Here is an 18,913-nt window from a genome sequence, read left to right as displayed (position 1 = left end):
TCTTCCCAATCTTTAATTTAAAGACACTTAAAAGTGACAAATTCCCCCGAGTTATCTTCTCAATCTTTAATTTAAAGACACTTAAAAGTGACACATTCCCCCGAGCTGTCTTATAAATCTTTAATTTAAAGACACTTAAAAGTGACACATTCCCCCGAGCTGTCTTCTCAATCTTTAATTTAAAGACACTTAAAAGTGACACATTCCCCCGAGCTGTCTTATAAATCTTTAATTTAAAGACACTTAAAAGTGACACATTCCCCCGAGCTGTCTTCTCAATCTTTAATTTAAAGACACTTAAAAGTGACACATTCCCCCGAGCTGTCTTCTCAATCTTTAATTTAAAGACACTTAAAAGTGACACATTCCCCCGAGCTGTCTTATAAATCTTTAATTTAAAGACACTTAAAAGTGACACATTCCCCCGAGCTGTCTTCTCAATCTTTAATTTAAAGACACTAAAAAGTCACACATTCCCCCGAGCTATCTTCTCAATCTTTAATTTAAAGACACTTAAAAGTGACACATTCCTCCGAGCTGTCTTCTCAATCTTTAATTTAAAGACACTTAAAAGTCACACATTCCCCCGAGCTATCTTCTCAATCTTTAATTTAAAGACACTTAAAAGTGACACATTCCTCCGAGCTGTCTTCTCAATCTTTAATCGATGTGTGTGTGTGTGTGTGCATGTGTTTGTGTGTGTTTGTGCGTGTGTTTGTATGTGTGTGTGCTTGCGCGTTTAATTCTACCCATCTTTACTTGGCAGAGAGGACACTGTAAGTCTAGTTTAAAGTCCATTACAAATTGTTTTCTTTTTTTTACGAATTAAACATTACATTTGCTTTCAACAGTTTTGTTAATTTTCTTTTATAAGAAAAAGAGTTTATTGTTTGCCGAACATCGGATGTAAGAATGGAGGGAAATAGTGGATAATGTAGCTACATAAAACGTTCTCTTTTGATAATGTAGCTACATAAGACGTTCGTTTTTGATAATGAAGCTACATAAGACGGTCGTTTTTTTTTAATAGTTTTGCTTCATAAGACGTTCGTTTTTGATAATGTAGCTACATAAGACGTCAGTTTTTTATAGTGTTGCTACATAAGACGTCAGTTTTTGATGGATAGTGTAGCTACATAAGACGTCTGTTTTTGATAGTGTAGAAAACGAGGCTTAAAATGTTCTGCAACATTATCTGTAAAATCCATATATATATATATATATATATATATATATATATATATATATATATATATATATATATATATATATATATATATATGCGCATAATAATATAGGCATAATGATTAGCAGTGGTCAGCTGGGGTGAGAAGACGGATTAACATGTAAATGGGATCAACCTTAAACGACGCCACACGGGGGGGGGGGGGGGGCGGGGGCACTTGAAATTTTCGGGCGGGGTGGGGGCGGGGGGCGGTAGACTTTTTTCGGGGGGGGGGGGGGGGGCGGACACTGTTAAAAGTATATATTTTCTATATAAAGATGCCTGGAAGAAAAATGGATTTATATTCTCGATGCTGATCGAGCTCAGAATTTGTTTTCGAAATAGATCAGTGTTTGAAACATAAATTGGCATTTTGGAGGGAGAATTGTTAGGGTGAGGGGGGGGGGTAACTTCTAGTGACAGTGTGTAACAATGAGGTTGGGGGTAGGTAAATAGATTATAAATACGTGAAGTAGTTCATGAATAACAACCAACTAAATATGTTATACTTGCACATAAAAACCTAACGACGCCCTACAGTTCAAAAACCTTAAGACGCCCTTCTGTTTAAAAAACCTTAAGACGCCCTTCTGTTTAAAAAACCTAACGACGCCCTTCTGTTTAAAAAAACCTAACGACGCCCTTCTGTTTAAAAAACCTAACGACGCCCTTCTGTTTAAAAAACCTAACGACGCCCTTCTGTTTAAAAAACCTAACGACGCCCTTCTGTTTAAAAAAACCTAACGACGCCCTTCTGTTTAAAAAAACCTAACGACGCTGTTCTGTTTAAAAACCTAAGCGCCCTTCTGTTTAAAAAAAACCTAACGACGCCCTTCTGTTTAAAAAAAACCTAACGACGCTGTTCTGTTTAAAAACCTAAGCGCCCTTCTGTTTAAAAAAACCTAACGACGCCCTTCTGTTTAAAAAACCTAACGCCGCTGTTCTGTTTAAAAACCTAAGCGCCCTTCTGTTTTCTCCCACTGTGGCTAGGATGACGACCGATACAAAAGAGGAGTCACCACTGCTAGCAGTAAGTTGAAATTTCCGAAATGATTTTTTTTTTCAGCGGTGGTACTTATAAGGAAGATTACTGGCGTAATTGGCTAGTAACCAAAATACAGGCAGATTGTGTCGACGATTGCGAAATTAGATATCAGCAGGATAAGAAGTCCTTCACCCAATAAAAAACACAAATTCTGCTGGGGAAAATGGGAGCGTGCATTGGGAAGTTGTTTAATAAAATGTGTGTTTGGGTGCCCACAACAATCTCAGAATGTATGAGTTTGTTCTGAATGCCCATAACAATAAAGAGGTGTGCCTGGGTGATACGTGCTAACAACAATCACTGTGTGTGTGTGTGTGCGCGCGAGTGTGTGTGTGTGTGGTTATGCGAGTGTAAAAGCCCATAATAGTCTCAGCATGTGTGTGTGTATGTGTGAGCTAAATGCTCACAAGAATCTCGTGTTTGTGTGTGTTTGTGTTTGTGTGTGCTAGAGGCCCACAATAATCACAGAATGCGTGCGTGTGTGCGTGTTTGTATGTGCTAAATGCCCTCAATAATCACAAAATGCGTGCGTGTGTGCGTGTTTGTATGTGCTAAATGCCCTCAATAATCACAGAATGCGTGCGTGTGTGCGTGTTTGTATGTGCTAAATGCCCACAGCAATCTCAGAATTTATGAGTGTGTTCTGAATGTCCATTACAATAGGGCTTGTAAGTCTACGTTCTCGAAATCTACTAGCTGGCAAGTACGAGAACGAGAATTTGTGACCTACTTACAAGCCTTATAACGGGGTGTGTTTGGGTGATACGTGCTAACAACAGGCGCATAATGTATGTATCTTTGTGTGCGCATGTATGTTTGAATGTGTGCGTGCGCGCGCTCTAAGCAAACATTCATCTTTTTCAGCTGCCCAATCTAACGTGACAGCCAAATACAACACCACCACAACCGGCCACACGACCACACCCTCACCTAACGATATTGAAATGACCTTGAACTATGACCCCATAATCAGTCAAACGTTTTTAGAAGTGACCCGTGAGTATTTAACAGAACACTCGCATTTTCATATGGCAAGATGCTACGCTCGATGTAGAACAGGCGCTCCACCGGCAGGAACAGTATCTAGTTGTGGGTGACATTATATATATATATATATATATATATATATATATATATATATATATATATATATATATATATATATATATATCAGTTTTAAAGCTAAAGATACACTTTTAACACCTACCACCAAAGTAATCTTCCTCAGCGTATGCCACTAACCTTCTCCATATATAATTTAATTCCTAATTCATAATAAACTCATTTTGTTTATACTTTATGTTTTCGACTATACACTATGTATTGGAGACATTCAACAGTCAACGTCTGTCTAATTAAATAACACACAACACAACCTACGCCCTATGTGCTAAAAATCTGACACACAAACATGATACACACTCAACACGTGGCGGCTGTTTCACCTGGATGTGACGTCATTTCCGCAGAGGCGCCGACTGCCGGTCACCTGGAGTTCACCCACATCAGTTCACTGACCGGGGCAATCATCTTGAACTGCGAGGCGAAGCTCATGCAGTTCATGGGTAACCCTCCGGTCACCATAAGTATCTGGGTACATGTTCTTATCACCATAAGTATCTGGGTACAGGTTCTTGTCACCATAAGTATCTGGGTACATGTTCTTGTCACCATAAGTATCTGGGTACATGTTCTTGTCACCATAAGTATCTGGGTACATGTTCTTGTCACCATAAGTATCTGGGTACATGTTCTTGTCACCATAAGCATCTGGGTACATGTTCTGGTCACCATAAGTATCTGGGTACATGTTCTTGTCACCATAAGTATCTGGGTACATGTTCTTGTCACCATAAGTATCTGGGTACATATTCTTGTCACCATAAGTATCAGGGTACATGTTCTTGTCACCATAAGTATCTGGGTACATGTTCTTGTCACCATATGTATCTGGGTACATGTTCTTGTCACCATAAGTATCTGGGTACATGTTCTTGTCACCATAAGTATCTGGGTACATGTTCTTGTCACCATAAGCATCTGGGTACATGTTCTTGTCACAATAAGTATCTGGGTACATATTCTTGTCACCATAAGTATCTGTGTACATGTTCTTGTCACCATAAGTATTTGGGTACATGTTCTTGTCACCATAAGTATCTGGGTACATGTTCTTGTCACCATAAGTATTTGGGTACATATTCTTGTCACCATAAGTATCTGGGTACATGTTCTTGTCACCATAAGTATCTGGGTACATGTTCTTGTCACCATAAGTATCTGGGTACATATTCTTGTCACCATAAGTATCTGGGTACATGTTCTTGTCACCATAAGTATCTGGGTACATGTTCTTATCACACTAAATAAGTATCTGGGTACATGTTCTTGTCACCATAAGTATCTGGGTACATGTTCTTGTCACCATAAGTATCTGGGTACATGTTCTTGTCACCATATGTATCTGGGTACATGTTCTTGTCACCATAAGCATCTGGGTACATGTGCTTGTCACCATAAGTATCTGGGTACATATTCTTGTCACCATAAGTATCTGTGTACATGTTCTTGTCACCATAAGTATCTGGGTACATGTTCTTGTCACCATAAGTATCTGGGTACATGTTCTTGTCATTGTCACCATAAGTATCTGGGTACATTTTCTTGTCACCATAAGTATCTGGGTACATGTTCTTGTCACCATAAGTATCTGGGTACATGTTCTTGTCACCATAAGTATTTGGGTACATGTTCTTGTCACCATAAGTATCTGGGTACAGGTTCTTGTCACCATAAGTATCTGGGTACATGTTCTTGTCACCATAAGTATTTGGGTACATGTTCTTGTCACCATAAGTATTTGGGTACATGTTCTTGTCACCATAAGTATTTGGGTACATGTTCTTGTCACCATAAGTATCTGGGTACATGTTCTTGTCACCATAAGTATTTGGGTACATGTTCTTGTCACCATAAGTATTTGGGTACATGTTCTTGTCACCATAAGTATTTGGGTACACGTTCTTGTCACCATAAGTATCTGGGTACATGTTATTGTCACCATAAGTATCTGGGTACATGTTCTTGTCACCATATGTATCTGAGTACATGTTCTTGTCACCATAAGTATCTGGGTACATGTTCTTGTCACCATATGTATCTTGGTACATGTTCTTGTCACCATAAGTATCTGGGTACATGTTCTTGTCACTGTTACCATATGTATCTGGGTACATGTTCTTGTCACCTTAAGTATCTGATGAGAAGTATAACGTCAGTTCTACACATAAAAAGATACAAGTTTTAAACTTTTTTGTAGTTTTATATATTTTAAACCATTATAAAAATATTGCAAAAATTGATCAATAGACCTAGATTTGTTAACATCTTTTGTAAAAAAAAAATTAATATTGATCTAAATTCATTAAATCTTTAGTAAATAGCATTTACTCCTGCAATGGTAGATAACTCAAGTAATCTTTTGGCAAAATCAATCAAACTTAGTTAAATCCCCTATAAAAATAAACCGGGAGTGATCTCCCCTAAACTTTCTCGAATATTAGTAAATAAAACAACAGGGGATGGCAACTCGGGATAGAGACATGATTTTTAATCAATTTTAAGCAAACTTTTAAATATAGAATCTCGTAGAAAAAAGAATTGCACAGCAAGTGAACTCCAAACAAAATGTGCAAAATCGTGCGGAATATTATTAGTACTTTATAAATAAATTCACGTGTGTTTTTTGAGAAATCGGAAATAGCGTAAATTACTACTTCCAGTCAACGGACATTACTCAAAATTTGACAGAAGGCAGAAAATTAGATCATTTACCTACTTGTGAAATTTCCTTTATCTATCTGAAATAGTACTCAAGTTATAGGCTTTTAAAAAATGCAAAGTAGAAAAAGTTCCACTTCCGGTTATCGGAAATCGCTCAAAAGTTGTTACGGTTCTACAAATTTGATATAATACTTATAAATGAAATTTCATCAACCTAGCTATAATGGTACTCAAGTTATCGTGTTTACAGACACACACACACACACACACACACACACACATATATACACACATACGGACATACGGAAAAGATTGCAAAACTATGTTTTTCCGACTCAGGGAGGTGTAAAACGTCGACATTTGCGAAAATCTCGATTTTTTTTTGCACGATTACTATACTTTCTCTATACTTCGTATATACGGGAAAGTAAAAAAAATAGAAAATGTTTACAATTTTTCAGATAAACACAAACGTTTTAATTTTCTTCTTCTTCGTTCTTAATTGTAATATCGGGGCAGATGTCCTCCAATAAAATAAAGTTAAATATCCGACTTGGCCAGCTTTTCATTCTGAATTTTCTTCCATTGCATTTGTCCATCCAAGAACAATCTGCAGGGCAGCAATTAATGTTTGATTTTGGAGTTGTCTCTCCTAGATGAGTTGCTGTCCCTAGCTAGCGGGTCCCATCTGCCCGTGGGTCCGAAATTGGCCTCCTTTAGTTTTATTAATTTCTTTCCTTTGTGTTTAATGCATGGTAGTAAAAGTAATTCATAAGAAAGGTTCATAAAATTTATAGATAAAGGCTAAATTTATTGTACGAGTCCAGTAGTTTTATTTCGATTTTAATTCTACATAATTTTCACCTTTTATCTTTGTCATTAAAAAAGAAAAGAAAAAACCTCAAGTTATCATTTGGCACAATTGTCACTTTTATTTGTTGTTGGCTATTTGCTTCGCTCGTCAACTTCCGTCTTTATTGTTTACTTCGGTTGACGGTAGAGTTCCCCTTCATACCTGACGGTCTATAAGGCAAGTGAATGAGAGTTCACTTGTTTCTGTGACCTCGGCATATGAAGGGATAATGTGGTCAGCATTATGCCCAGCTGCCTTTACTCTCAGTAACGCGAGTTAGGTACCCATCAGAGTTGGGTGGATTCAGGGACGGTCTACTGTCTTGAACCCGGATTCGAACTCGAGATTTTCGGGTTAGCATCCTTCCGCGTGGCCACTCCGTCCCATGACGAAAAAGTGCAGGCAACTAAAAATGTTAATTATTTTATCTGTAAAGAAATTGAAAATAGAAATGTGTTGATGTAACCTTCTGTCGAGAGAACTTCTAAGAAAGCTGATCCTGAGCAATTATTTTTCCATAAAACAGAAACATCTAAACTTATAAATGTATAATATTACGCGTAATACAATGTGCCACGCCCCCTTTATAAACACCAGTTTCTATAACTCTGTAGGAAGACGAAAAACAGTTATCATCTATTGTGAACGTGAAAAAGTTGCAGTACAGTTTAAACTCATTGAGTGGAACAAACTATTCGTGTGGGTCAGTCATTGTTTGTAGTTTTTATAAGGGAATACATAATATATATATACATTTAGTTTAGTTTCTGGTCCAGTGTCCTTGCTAACTTGGATGTACGCGTCAGGTGTAAAACGGTTGTGTTTACATTTTTTGTCTCTCTGTCTGGCTAGGTCAAGTGATACATGTAATGCGCGCACACACATACACAATGGTATATATATATATATATATATATATATATATATATATATATATATATATATATATATATATATATACTTATTCATACACATATAGATAGTCTTACACTATTACATATAATAATGATAAGCGCCATTATATATCCTTCCTAGTCTTACTGGTGTGGCTCTGATGTGTGTGCCTGATGGAGACACCCGACTCCAACGGATAATTCTGATGTCCCAAGGTTAGTTCCTCATTTTATTGGTCAAGTACAGCCGATAGAATTAGAATAAAAGCCAGACAAATTAGAAACGAACTGACCGGTCAAATGACGGTCAGTTGATCAGTGAAACAGTTATTGATTCGAACGGGCGGCAGGCAGTTGGACGTAGATTTTGTTAGGAGATAGTTGAGTAGGACTTGGAAGTGTTAATTAGTTAAAATACAGGTGAGAAGTGAATTGTTGTAGTAGTAGGAAGTTACAACCAGTCAAGGGTAATAGAAAGTGTACTGCAAAAGCGTTATGATTAGGAATTAGTTGGCATGTGCTTCATATATATATATATATATATATATATATATATATATATATATATATATATATATATATATATATATATATATATATATATATATATATATTAATTGGATTAGTGGAGAGGCGTAGCGAGGGAGGGGGGGCGGGGGGGGGGGGGACATATGTCCCCGGGCGCCGACCTTAGGGGGGGGGGGGGCAAATTGAGAGTTTGAGGGGGGGGGGTGCAAATCGAAAGTTTGAGGGGGGGGGGGTGCAAATCGAAAGTTTGTCCCCGGGTGCCGGGAAGGGTCGCTACGCCTCTGGATTTGTGTCAGTTGTTAATTCCAACTGCAGAAATTCGACAGGAGCACTATTGAAGGGTAAATTATCCCCCTATATGTAACCCAAAAAATAGACTATACATATTTTTTTTTTCTCTCAGACCTGAAAACACAGACCACCGAGACCTACAACTCGATCGATCCCTACGTCATACTGTACGGGGCCCAGGTCATAGTCTGTATCGCCATGGTCCTCTGGAACATCTCCCTCTTGCTTGAGCACATCCAGATCATCATCTCCCAGCAGAAGATCATCAGCATCATCAAAGTGGACCAGGAGCTGCAGAAGATTGCCATCGACCCCAACTATCATCCAGTCATCCCAGATTAAAGAGCAGCGGAACCTATATATATATATATATATATATATATATATATATATATATATATATATATATATATAAAAGAAAGAGAGGGTGAGATATTTGTGTGTGTGTGTGTGCGATACATGTGTGAGTGCAGGGTGTGTTCGGCTCAGTGAGGTATTACGTGACCTAGCTGGGCAGAGAGACAAAAACTGTAAACACAACCGTTTTACATCTGACGCGTATGCCCAAGTTTGCACTGTATTAGCTGGTCTAGAGACTTTTATTATTATTTTATTCACTTTTCAAAGTTTTTATACTTTGCCTCTATTTATACATCTTATTCTATTTAGTTAAATATGAGTTATAGTTATAGTTATATAAGCATGCAATTTTTAGGCCTCTATTCATATACATACACACACACGTATATGTATAGTGAATGTGTGTAAGAGAGCGAAAAAAAGGCTCTCAAGTATACTGAATAAAAGTGTTATAACGTTTTAGTTTAAGACTATTTTTTTCTGAAAATAAAGGGAAGCAATTCCTACAGTTTTGTATTTATTTTAGTTATCTCCCCTACACTGAAAGGAGTGAAGCGCTTCCAAAATGGGCGTGAAAAGTCTATGTAATGTAATCAAACTAATTTTATATAAAATATGGCAAGCGATAAATTATAGTAACATTTTAAAAACAAAGCTGTTTGAGAACCATCGATTACACTCATTTTCGTAGTGAGTATAAGCCGTCGAAAAGCCGTTTAGAATTATTTATTCTAATGTTTTTAAAAACCACCCTCAACATCTCTTTCGCGTCAACCGGAAAGGCCAGGGAGAGTAAAACAATGAAAGTCACAAATACTGTACAGCCAAGTATTGTATTTATATAATATAAATATAACATCCCCTAACACCACGACACCCTGACTCTACTTATCCAAATTAAAAATAAAAGTGTTCGCTAAATTACTATTTGATGATGTTGGCTGCAGTAGAGGGCGCATGTCGAACATCAGCACGTTCATCTGAGTTCCGGTTCCAGTTGGTGCCGGTGAATGTGTGGCCACTCTGGAAACTTTGTAGCGTGGTCGTGATGCGGACCTGGAGTGTTGCGTATCGCTACATCAACCATTAACCCTTACCTTAATCATTAACCCTTACCTTAATCATTAACCCTTACCTTAATCATTAACCCTTACATTAACCATTAACCCTTACATTAACCCTTGCCTCAACCCTAACCAGAGGCGTAGCGACCCTTCCCGGCGCCCGGGGACAAACTTTCAATTAGGCGCTCCCTCGGGAGAAAATTTTCAATTTGCACACCCACACCCTCAAATTTTCGATTTGCACCCCCCACCCCCCTCAAACTGCTAAAATGCAGCTAAAATGACATTTTAATTTGTTTTTACAACCCATTTTGGCGCCCCATAGGGTCAACGCCCGGGGACATATGTACCCCCCTGCCTGACCATCGCTACGCTTCTGACCCTAACCCTTGCCTCAACCTTAACCCTTGCCTCAACCCTAACCTTTGCCTCAACCCTAACCCTTGCCTCAACTCTAACCCTTACCTCAACCCAAACCCTTGCCTCAACTTTAACCCTTACATCTGCCTTACATTAGTTAGGTACCCACCAGAGCTGGGTGGACTCATGGACGTTCTACTGACTTGGACCCGGATTAGGGTGATCAGCCTAGCGCTCTACCGCTTAGGCAACGCCGTCCTTACTCAGCCCTAACCCAAACCCAAGTTAAAACAAATCTACTTCACCAGCGAACTGAACCTAATGCTTGCATCAGCTTTGAGCTTATAAATGAATTTTAAAAAAAAAATCTATACTTTTGTTGGTCAAACGGTCAATACTACAACGTGCCTTTGATTAAATGAAGTTGTTGAATTAATAATAATAAAAAAATATTATACAATTTATAAGGGTTTTGTTGGTAAGGGTGTTTCCTTAAATCTAAAAATAAACCCCTGACCCAACAAGCGTGGGACAAGCCGGTGACATTAAAAAAAAAAGTAGGTCACCGTTTCACCAATCACAGCAGAGGACTTCCCCCTTACATCTGCAAGGCAGTAGCGAGCCAAACTAGCGACGTGCCTAGCGGAGACACGATCGTGCTGTTTTCAATTGTTGATTCTTTCATCGGAATTTATTAAACCATCTGCATTTATAAAGTCGATTGGCAATTTAACTGATGATCGCGTGTTCGAACTATCGATTTGAGTGAGGCGAGAAGGTAAGTGCTTTTTGTTGTGGTGTGGGTTGTTTCAAGGCAGACGTAAAGTTAGCGATCAAGCGGTGAGGGGACAGACGCAACAGGTATTGGTACGGTGGTTAATGATATGAAGCGTTACCTGTGTTCTACCGAGTGTGTCAACCTTTTTTTTTTACACGGCCGTAATGTTGCCCAACGGAATGTAGGGGGAAAAAGTGGCGGTATTAAAAGTGTCAAGCCGTTCGCATTTAACAGTCGTCTGCTGGTGTGGTGTGTTGTTTACATGCATGAGCCACGCCCCTCGAGTATTTCCTTTAAATACATTGATCTCCATCGGTAGTAGTGTGGTGGTATTTTCTCTTATATATATTTGGACCAGGCATTGCTAGCCAAGCTGTTTCTTCTTAGATAACACATCATAGCTGTATTTCATAGGCCAGCAGTCACACACTGGTGACACATGTGTCATGAGAATATAATACATAGGCCTACATGTGCATGATATAGGCTTTTATAAACACACACACACACACACACACACATATATATATATATATATATATATATATATATATATATATATATATATATATATATATATATATATATATATATATACATATACATATATATATATCCCAGTGACGTTATATTGATGTGTTGATTTTAGCCGGATTATGTAAACAGCTTTAGACAATCATGTTTTGTTGACATGACAGGGTCAGATGTCAAAGGGCAATCAGGACCTGATAGCCTACCTTTAATGATGTGTACTATAATCGTATTCAAATGTAATGGAAACAACCTGTGGGTAATGGCCTGTGGACAGTGGCGTAGCAGGGTCGGGTGTCACCCGGTGCGGCACTTAATGGTGTCACCCCCCTCCCAGAGGCGTAGCGACCCTTCCCGGGAACAAACTTTCAATTTTCTATTTGCAGCCCCCCACTCCCCTCAAGCTTTCGATTTGCACCTCTTAAAAGACTAACACTCGAATTAATTACTTAAGTGGAATTATCATTTTTCTCTCTATATTTTGCTATTTTTTTCTGTGTCACCCGGTGCGGTCCTCACCCCCCCCCCTCGCTACGCCACTGCCTGTGGATGCATCATTCGCCTTGAGGTGTGGGGCTATTGAAGATTTTCCAGCTGTTTGAAGAAACTGGGTAACCAATAGTTACCTTATAAAAACTAGCAGACGTCGCCGGACCTTTGAGGTTAGGAACCCCACTTGACTCCAAGGGGTCTTCAGAAATTGTGTAACAGAACCGGCCTTTCATTGAAACCGTGAATTGGGTTATAAAGCGTACTAATTATACAGGTAGCCTTCGCTATACGCTGTAGATTGACGCTCCTTGGAGCCGTAGTTCATTGTGTTTGAGTCAGTGTGTTTGCGTCATTACAGCCTCTCTCTACTATATACTGTTGTCTTTTGTGGGGCGGTCAATGGGGTTATACAGAGGACAGGGAGGTGGTAGTCCTTGGAAGGGGGGAGGTGAGAAGAGGGGTGCACCTGCAGTGAAAGAGAAATCTAAAATTAAAATAAATCCCAGGATAATTTTCAAACTGATGAAGTTTGCAACATGATTTGAGTCAGGATCTTATTACTTTAAGTAAAAATTTAAAAACAAAAAGGCGCACTGAACTAAACTATTTTTATTTAACACTATCCAATGGTCAGGTTTACACTATGGGTAGCATTTGTCAGCACAAGATCTAGTAGACCATTGTAGACCCTTTCTGACCGTTGTTGCACTTTCAAGCTTCCGATCATTGAGTAACTTATTGGATATACGTATGTGCATGCATATGTATGTCTCCGCAGGTAAACATAATTTCCGTGTATTATTGAACCTCAAACCCACGAATTCAATTCAAATCTTCTAACATATTTTTGTCACCTAAAAACTGTGTGTAGTTCTCGTTCTTTACATTTTACGACATTGATCGTCCATGTTCTAAACGCCACATTTTCCCCGCCCTGTTGCATGTAGGCGATAAAATAGTTGAGATTCTCGACAACAAATCTTTTCACACTGGCAAGTCTAGGGGAAAAAAGGGAAGTAATAAAGACAAAGGAAGGGAGACAATCAGGTGACGAGTTAAAGGACAGACGAGTGTCCGTTAAGATAATGACTCACCGTTTTGTTACGTGGAGAATGTTCATGGTTTCCTAGGTAAAAATTCTAATTAAAACATGCGGAATAGGAATAACACAAATTTCTTTTTTTTAAATACAATCTCTATTTTTTAAGTTGTCTTCTAGTAATATATGTGCACTGTTGTTATTATAAATCGCTCAAACTTTGATTATGAACGACTTACAGTTCTAACCATTACTTCAAATCCGAAGACGATTTCGGCTGTTTAATATTAAAATGCATATATTGAAAAAAAAAAAAAAAAAAAAAAAAAAAAAAAAAAAAAAAATGCATATATTGATCAGTGTCAGTCCTATCACGTAGATCAGGGGTCGGCAACCTTTTGTAGCGGAAGAGCCAAAAGTTACAATTTTCAAAATTTCCCTGGTTGTAAAGAGCCGCTAAAATTTTTTTTATTTCAAATATTTTATTTTTTTATTGAGATTATTAGTGTTTGAGCAAGGAGCTGGAGAGCCGCATCTTGATATCAAAAGAGCCGCATGCGGCTCTTTTGATGTCAAGATGCGGCTCTTCGGCTCCATGCAGAAATAATTGTTTTATTTTTTTTTCAAAACTCATAAAAATATTGTTCTGCAACACTCGACATAAAATTATATAATCATAAACATTCGCTATTCTATTAGAATATATAGGTACTCCCTATTTTCAATGTACTTCCTATTAAACTTCCTATTAAACTGTTCATCCCGAATTGAAACATTAAACTTCATGGTGGATATCACAAAGAAAATAATCGAGCCAAATGTAAAACTGCAAGGAAAGGAAAACTCATCCTATGCCTTGCTTGAGAAGTGAATGTTTCGAAAAAAATTACTTTTTTGTTGATATATATATATATATATATATATATATATATATATATATATATATATATATATATATATATATATAAACCTACTGTTGAAAAATGATGGCTCTTTAAAAACTGGGAAATTTTGTAATTTGCATCTTTTGGCTCTTCCGTCTCAAAAGGTTGCCGACCCCTGACATAGATATATCTTAATTTGTAAAAATATTTCAGTTTTGTTTACTGTTTGAAATTATGCTAATGATTTTGATGTTGATATACTTATTTTATATTGAAAATAAAGTTTTTTTTTTTTAAAAATAATAATGAAAAAAAAAAGATCTGTATCAGTCCTCACAAGCCGGTGATGAAAACTGTAATACTAAAGCGAACACACACAACTGACGCTATAAATTACGTGTCTGAGGCGAAAAAAAAAATAATAAAAAAATAAATTAAAAAAAAAATTTAAATGGATATATTTTTCAATAACATTCGTTTATGTACTCTCAGGCTAAACTGATGATCGCAACTAGATGGCGTATCAAGGTCAAGGAGCCTACCAAGGTCAACCGCCACCTTCCCATAATGCTTCGTTTCGAAGTGACCGGGGCCAACACAGCATGTCCTACTCACACAACGGAAGTCTGCGGGACATCCCCCCTCCCTACCGAGACGATAGGACGTCAGGCAGCTTTCAAGACGGCAGGCAACTGGACGTCACACACGACAGGTCACTGGACGTCACGCACGAGAGGTCACGCCAAGACCCGAACGCGTCTATGCGGAGCCAAAAGTCTTTTCAGGATTCCAGTTTCCGCGGCAGCCGTCAGGAGACTAATTTCAACATGGGTGGGGGGAACACGGGTCAGCAGTATAGACCCGAGTTGGGTCAGGGGTCTTTGAGGGGAGCTCGTGATATGCCCGGTGACTCGTCACAGCTCGGTGGTCGTGACTCGCGTCACGGGAGTCAGAGGAGTCTCCAGGCACGCGAGGAGCCGCTCTACCCACCACCGTCACAATACGGCCAGGGGTTTCAGGCGCAGGGTCGAGGTTCCAGACCCGGCAGCACCAGGAGCCTCAACGCCGCTGGAGCTCAGGAACGGCCGGCTTCGTTTAGCCTCCCCCCACAGCCCCAACACCCCCCACAGGCATACAACCCCCCACAGAACAATTACCCCCCTGCAGTGCAGATGCAATATTCACCCCAACCACACCCTTCCCCGCGCGCCACACCTCAACACTCCCCCAGAAACCAACCCCAGTACTCACCCCCATACGCCCCACAAGCCACACGTCACCCGCCACAAGACTACCAACCAACCCCCACGGGTCCGACGGACCCTCGGAGAAACAGCGGTCGGGACCCCCGGGATTATCCTGACATCCCAATGGGATCCAGACAAGGGAGTGTGCGCAGTGTTCAGGGCGCCACGGGCGTGTCGAGCCAGAGGGCCGGGAGTACCAGAAGCCAAACAGGGGGCGCCAGGAGTCGCCGCAGTACCGGAAGTAGCATTTATGGATTATTGGTTGAAGGTAAAGATTTTTTTTACAAAGCTCATCTTCTTTAATTAATTTCTTCGTCTTTTTTTATTTTAACCACATCACCTTAAGGACCATAAACTGCCATAATGAAGATTTTTTTTACAGTTAATACAGTTGATTAGCAGTGGCATAGGCAAGGGGGCTTAGGGGGGTTATAACCCCTCCCATCAGTGGCGTAGCGAGGTCGGGTGTCACCCGGTGCGGCACTTAAAGGTGTCACCCCCTCAGAGGCGTAGCGACTCTTCCCGGGGACAAACTTTTAATTTTCGATTTGCACCCCCCCCTCAAACTTTCGATTTGCAACCCCCCCTCGAACTTTCGATTTGCACCCCCCCCCCCTCAAACTTTCGATTTGCACACCCCCCCTCAAATCTTTCTCTATATATTTTACTATTTTTTTGCCTAGGTGTCCCCCCCTAAATGATGTCACCCGGTGCGGACATATGTCCCCGGGCGCCGACCTTAGGGGGGGGGGGGCGCCAAAATGGGTTGGAAAAACAAATTGAAAGTTTGAGGGGAGGTTGCAAATCAAAAGTTCAAGGGGGGGGGGGCGCTGCAAATCGAAAGTTTGAGGGGGGGGGGGGGTGATAATCAAAAATTCGAGGGGGGTGCAAATCGAAAGTCCCCGGGCGCGGGAAGGGTCGCTACGCCTCTGGGGCTCCTTAAAGACACAAGAACTTCCTAAAGTGTGCTACATTTACAAACCGGCTCCATTAAATGAAATGTAAAAAATGAAAACATTGACAGTACATAAATCAGCAAGTTTAACAGGCAAAAAAAAACTTGTATTTTTTTTTTTTTACAACTTACAGTTCTTGACCCAAGCCACCACAGTCTTACGACACGCATATTGTAGCATGTCCCCAGTACTTGCAGCTTTGGTCGAAGTGTGTGCTTACATGTGGGTGTGTGTTTATGTGGGGGGGGGGGGGGGGGGGGAGCGTTATCTTGAGTTGTAAGGTTGTAAAATTAAATACTTGTCACCTCTAGCCTCAGGTGTTGTTGGTGTTTTAAAAATATCTACTCATTCTATTTTTTAGCCTAGTGATTTTTTTAAAGTTCCTGAATTTTAGTAAACACGTGATTATTTTAAGTAGATAAAAGATAGCTTCGTAATGTTATTTAATGGGTTACTCCAGATTTTAAAAAATAAACAGCACATTTATGGGCTACCCCTTTCAGAGTTTCCTCCAGGCATCTCTACCCCCCCTCCCCCCCCCCCCCCCCCCCGAAGAAAGTCTACCGCCCCCCCCCCCCCAGAACGAAATGGAATTTATATAGAAAATATATACATTTAACAATGCCCCCCCCCCGAACGAAATGGAATTTATATAGAAAATATATACATTTAACAATGCCCCCCCCCCCCCCCCGAAAATTTCAAGTGCTCCCCTGAGAAAAAAGTCTGGAAGAAACACCGACCCCCTTTAAAGAAGTAATTCCCCTACTAAAGTAGTTGTCGGTTGTTAATTATGTGTCCAATTATACCAATGTATCCGGAGACCTACGCGCCACTGTAGGTATCTGTAAGCTGGTGGATCTCCGTCTAGCATGACGGACCGTATAATCGGACAGGCTGCTGAGATTTTCGGCCGTGTAAAGTCAAATGTGGACCGATATTTTTGCTGCCTAGAGGAATTTTGATATTTTCTAGTTCAATAACACGCGTTCAACAGACAAAAGCGTAGTTTTGATTAGTTCACACGCATAAAACATGTTTCCGTTTTTAGGCTTAAAGACCTACTTGTTGGCTATCACAGAACATGTATTTTAACACTGCAGAAATATTTTTGTATAGTTTATTTACAGAACGTGTAATTTTCTTTTCGCATTATTCTAATATTTGCCTTCGTGTTGTAGATAGGCTAGTGTATACAATAACTTCATAATAAATCGATTTTTGATTGGTGCTTTCTTGCTTAACATGGGTACACAACTGAATATAAGGCGCAAACTGACGCTACAATGTTTACATTATAAAGTATGATTTAGTTGATAGGTAGAGCCCTTGTGTTTTAGCTGAAACGTTTTGAGTTCGAATCCAATTACATGCGATGGTCGTGAAAAGATAATTGAAGCCTGATAACTTGTTGATTAAACCTAAACATCTACTGAGGGTGATTTTTTTTTTGTAAACGCCCGTAGTCTATGCGCTATTGTTTAATATTATTTAGGGTTAGGGTCAGATATTTGGTCAGGGCCATGAGATATTTGGTCAGGGCTATGGTTAGGTAGGGCAGTTACTCGATGTCTAACGGAGCTTCAGTGTTACTTGCTGTGTTATTAATATAACATACATGGTCGCATTGGATAACAATAGTTTTTCGTTTTGCCTTTATGGGTGAGGGGTCACACTCGTAGAGGGGATGTAGGGTCCATAATTTTGTGTCGGGGTGTGTGAGGGGGAGGGGGGGTCCCGATGCTATGACGTCACACTATTTCATTATTTAAAAAAAAACAATGTTCGAAAACTAGTTTTATTTCGCGTTCTAGAAAACTGTTTTAATAATTGATTTGATTAAGTAATTGAATTGATTAAAATACTCTGTGTTGACAGAGTTCAGACAGGACATTGGAAAAATATCGATGTTTTAAGAAAAATCCAACTGCAATTGGTGTAGGCTGATGTGTGACGTCATTTGGGGGGGTGGGGGGTTGGGTCTGCCTTTTTGTGACGATGTGTGACGAGGGGATGGGAGGGAGGTAAAAATCGTCAAAAAAAAGCGTGACGTCATTTATGTATGACCCCCTTAAAAACATTTATACTAACTAAATGGGTATGCCATATCTATTCTAAATAGCTTAATGTTAAAAAACACACGCTCTAAAGTCTACTATATAAAATCTCCTTTCACAAAAGGGCGATAAAGCCCAAACCGGAAATGACCTGAATGCACAGCAGATCTGACACGGCAGCCATAACTCAAGCGGCACACACTGTCTCGGGCTGTCGTTGAACATCCTGACGATCCGTTCCGCATGACGGACGCATACAGGGAGAAATTCGAGGCCTTTTACCTACACGAGAAACTGGTTTTTGAAACCTTATCGTTGAAATTTAGAGGCCAGGATTCTATATTTAGAGCAATGAATACACAATTTAAGTGAGATTATTTTTTTATTGCGGATATTTCGTGGGAACTTTAAAAAAGGAATTGAGTTGTTAAAGCTTTCATAGAGTATTAGTGGTGGTTGTTAAAGCTGTGTTTTAGAGCAGATTAATATTTTGATAGCTAGAAGCAAAATTTGATAGCTCATGCTAG

General features: G+C 39.5%; 1 protein-coding gene across 1 annotated transcript; it reads left to right on the top strand.

The window, feature by feature from the left end:
* The first annotated feature begins 2,221 nt into the window (after positions 1 to 2,221).
* LOC131941367 (uncharacterized) lies at positions 2,222 to 8,965 on the top strand. Its single transcript, XM_059300609.1, has 6 exons — positions 2,222 to 2,255; positions 3,135 to 3,266; positions 3,740 to 3,864; positions 7,521 to 7,609; positions 7,942 to 8,015; positions 8,731 to 8,965. Exons 2-6 carry the CDS (start codon positions 3,215 to 3,217, stop codon positions 8,958 to 8,960), a joined length of 570 nt encoding a protein of 189 aa, XP_059156592.1. The 5' UTR covers positions 2,222 to 2,255; positions 3,135 to 3,214; the 3' UTR covers positions 8,961 to 8,965.
* Positions 8,966 to 18,913: the final 9,948 nt, after the last annotated feature.

Source organism: Physella acuta, unplaced genomic scaffold, assembly GCF_028476545.2.
Source record: "Physella acuta isolate Inbredline_101_S28 unplaced genomic scaffold, ASM2847654v3 ptg000359l, whole genome shotgun sequence".
NCBI classification, from domain to species: Eukaryota; Metazoa; Mollusca; class Gastropoda; family Physidae; genus Physella; species Physella acuta.
The sequence above is the reverse complement of the archived record's forward strand: the minus strand, read 5'-3'. Positions and strand labels throughout refer to the sequence as shown.

Bases quoted from the DNA above. Each gene is read 5' to 3' on its own strand.
- LOC131941367 (XM_059300609.1), top strand. From the start codon at position 3,215: ATGACCTTGAACTATGACCCCATAATCAGTCAAACGTTTTTAGAAGTG. The intron at 3,267-3,739 runs GTGAGTATTTAA...TCATTTCCGCAG, and splicing joins AACGTTTTTAGAAGTGACCC to AGGCGCCGACTGCCGGTCAC. The intron at 8,016-8,730 runs GTTAGTTCCTCA...TTTTTCTCTCAG, and splicing joins GATAATTCTGATGTCCCAAG to ACCTGAAAACACAGACCACC.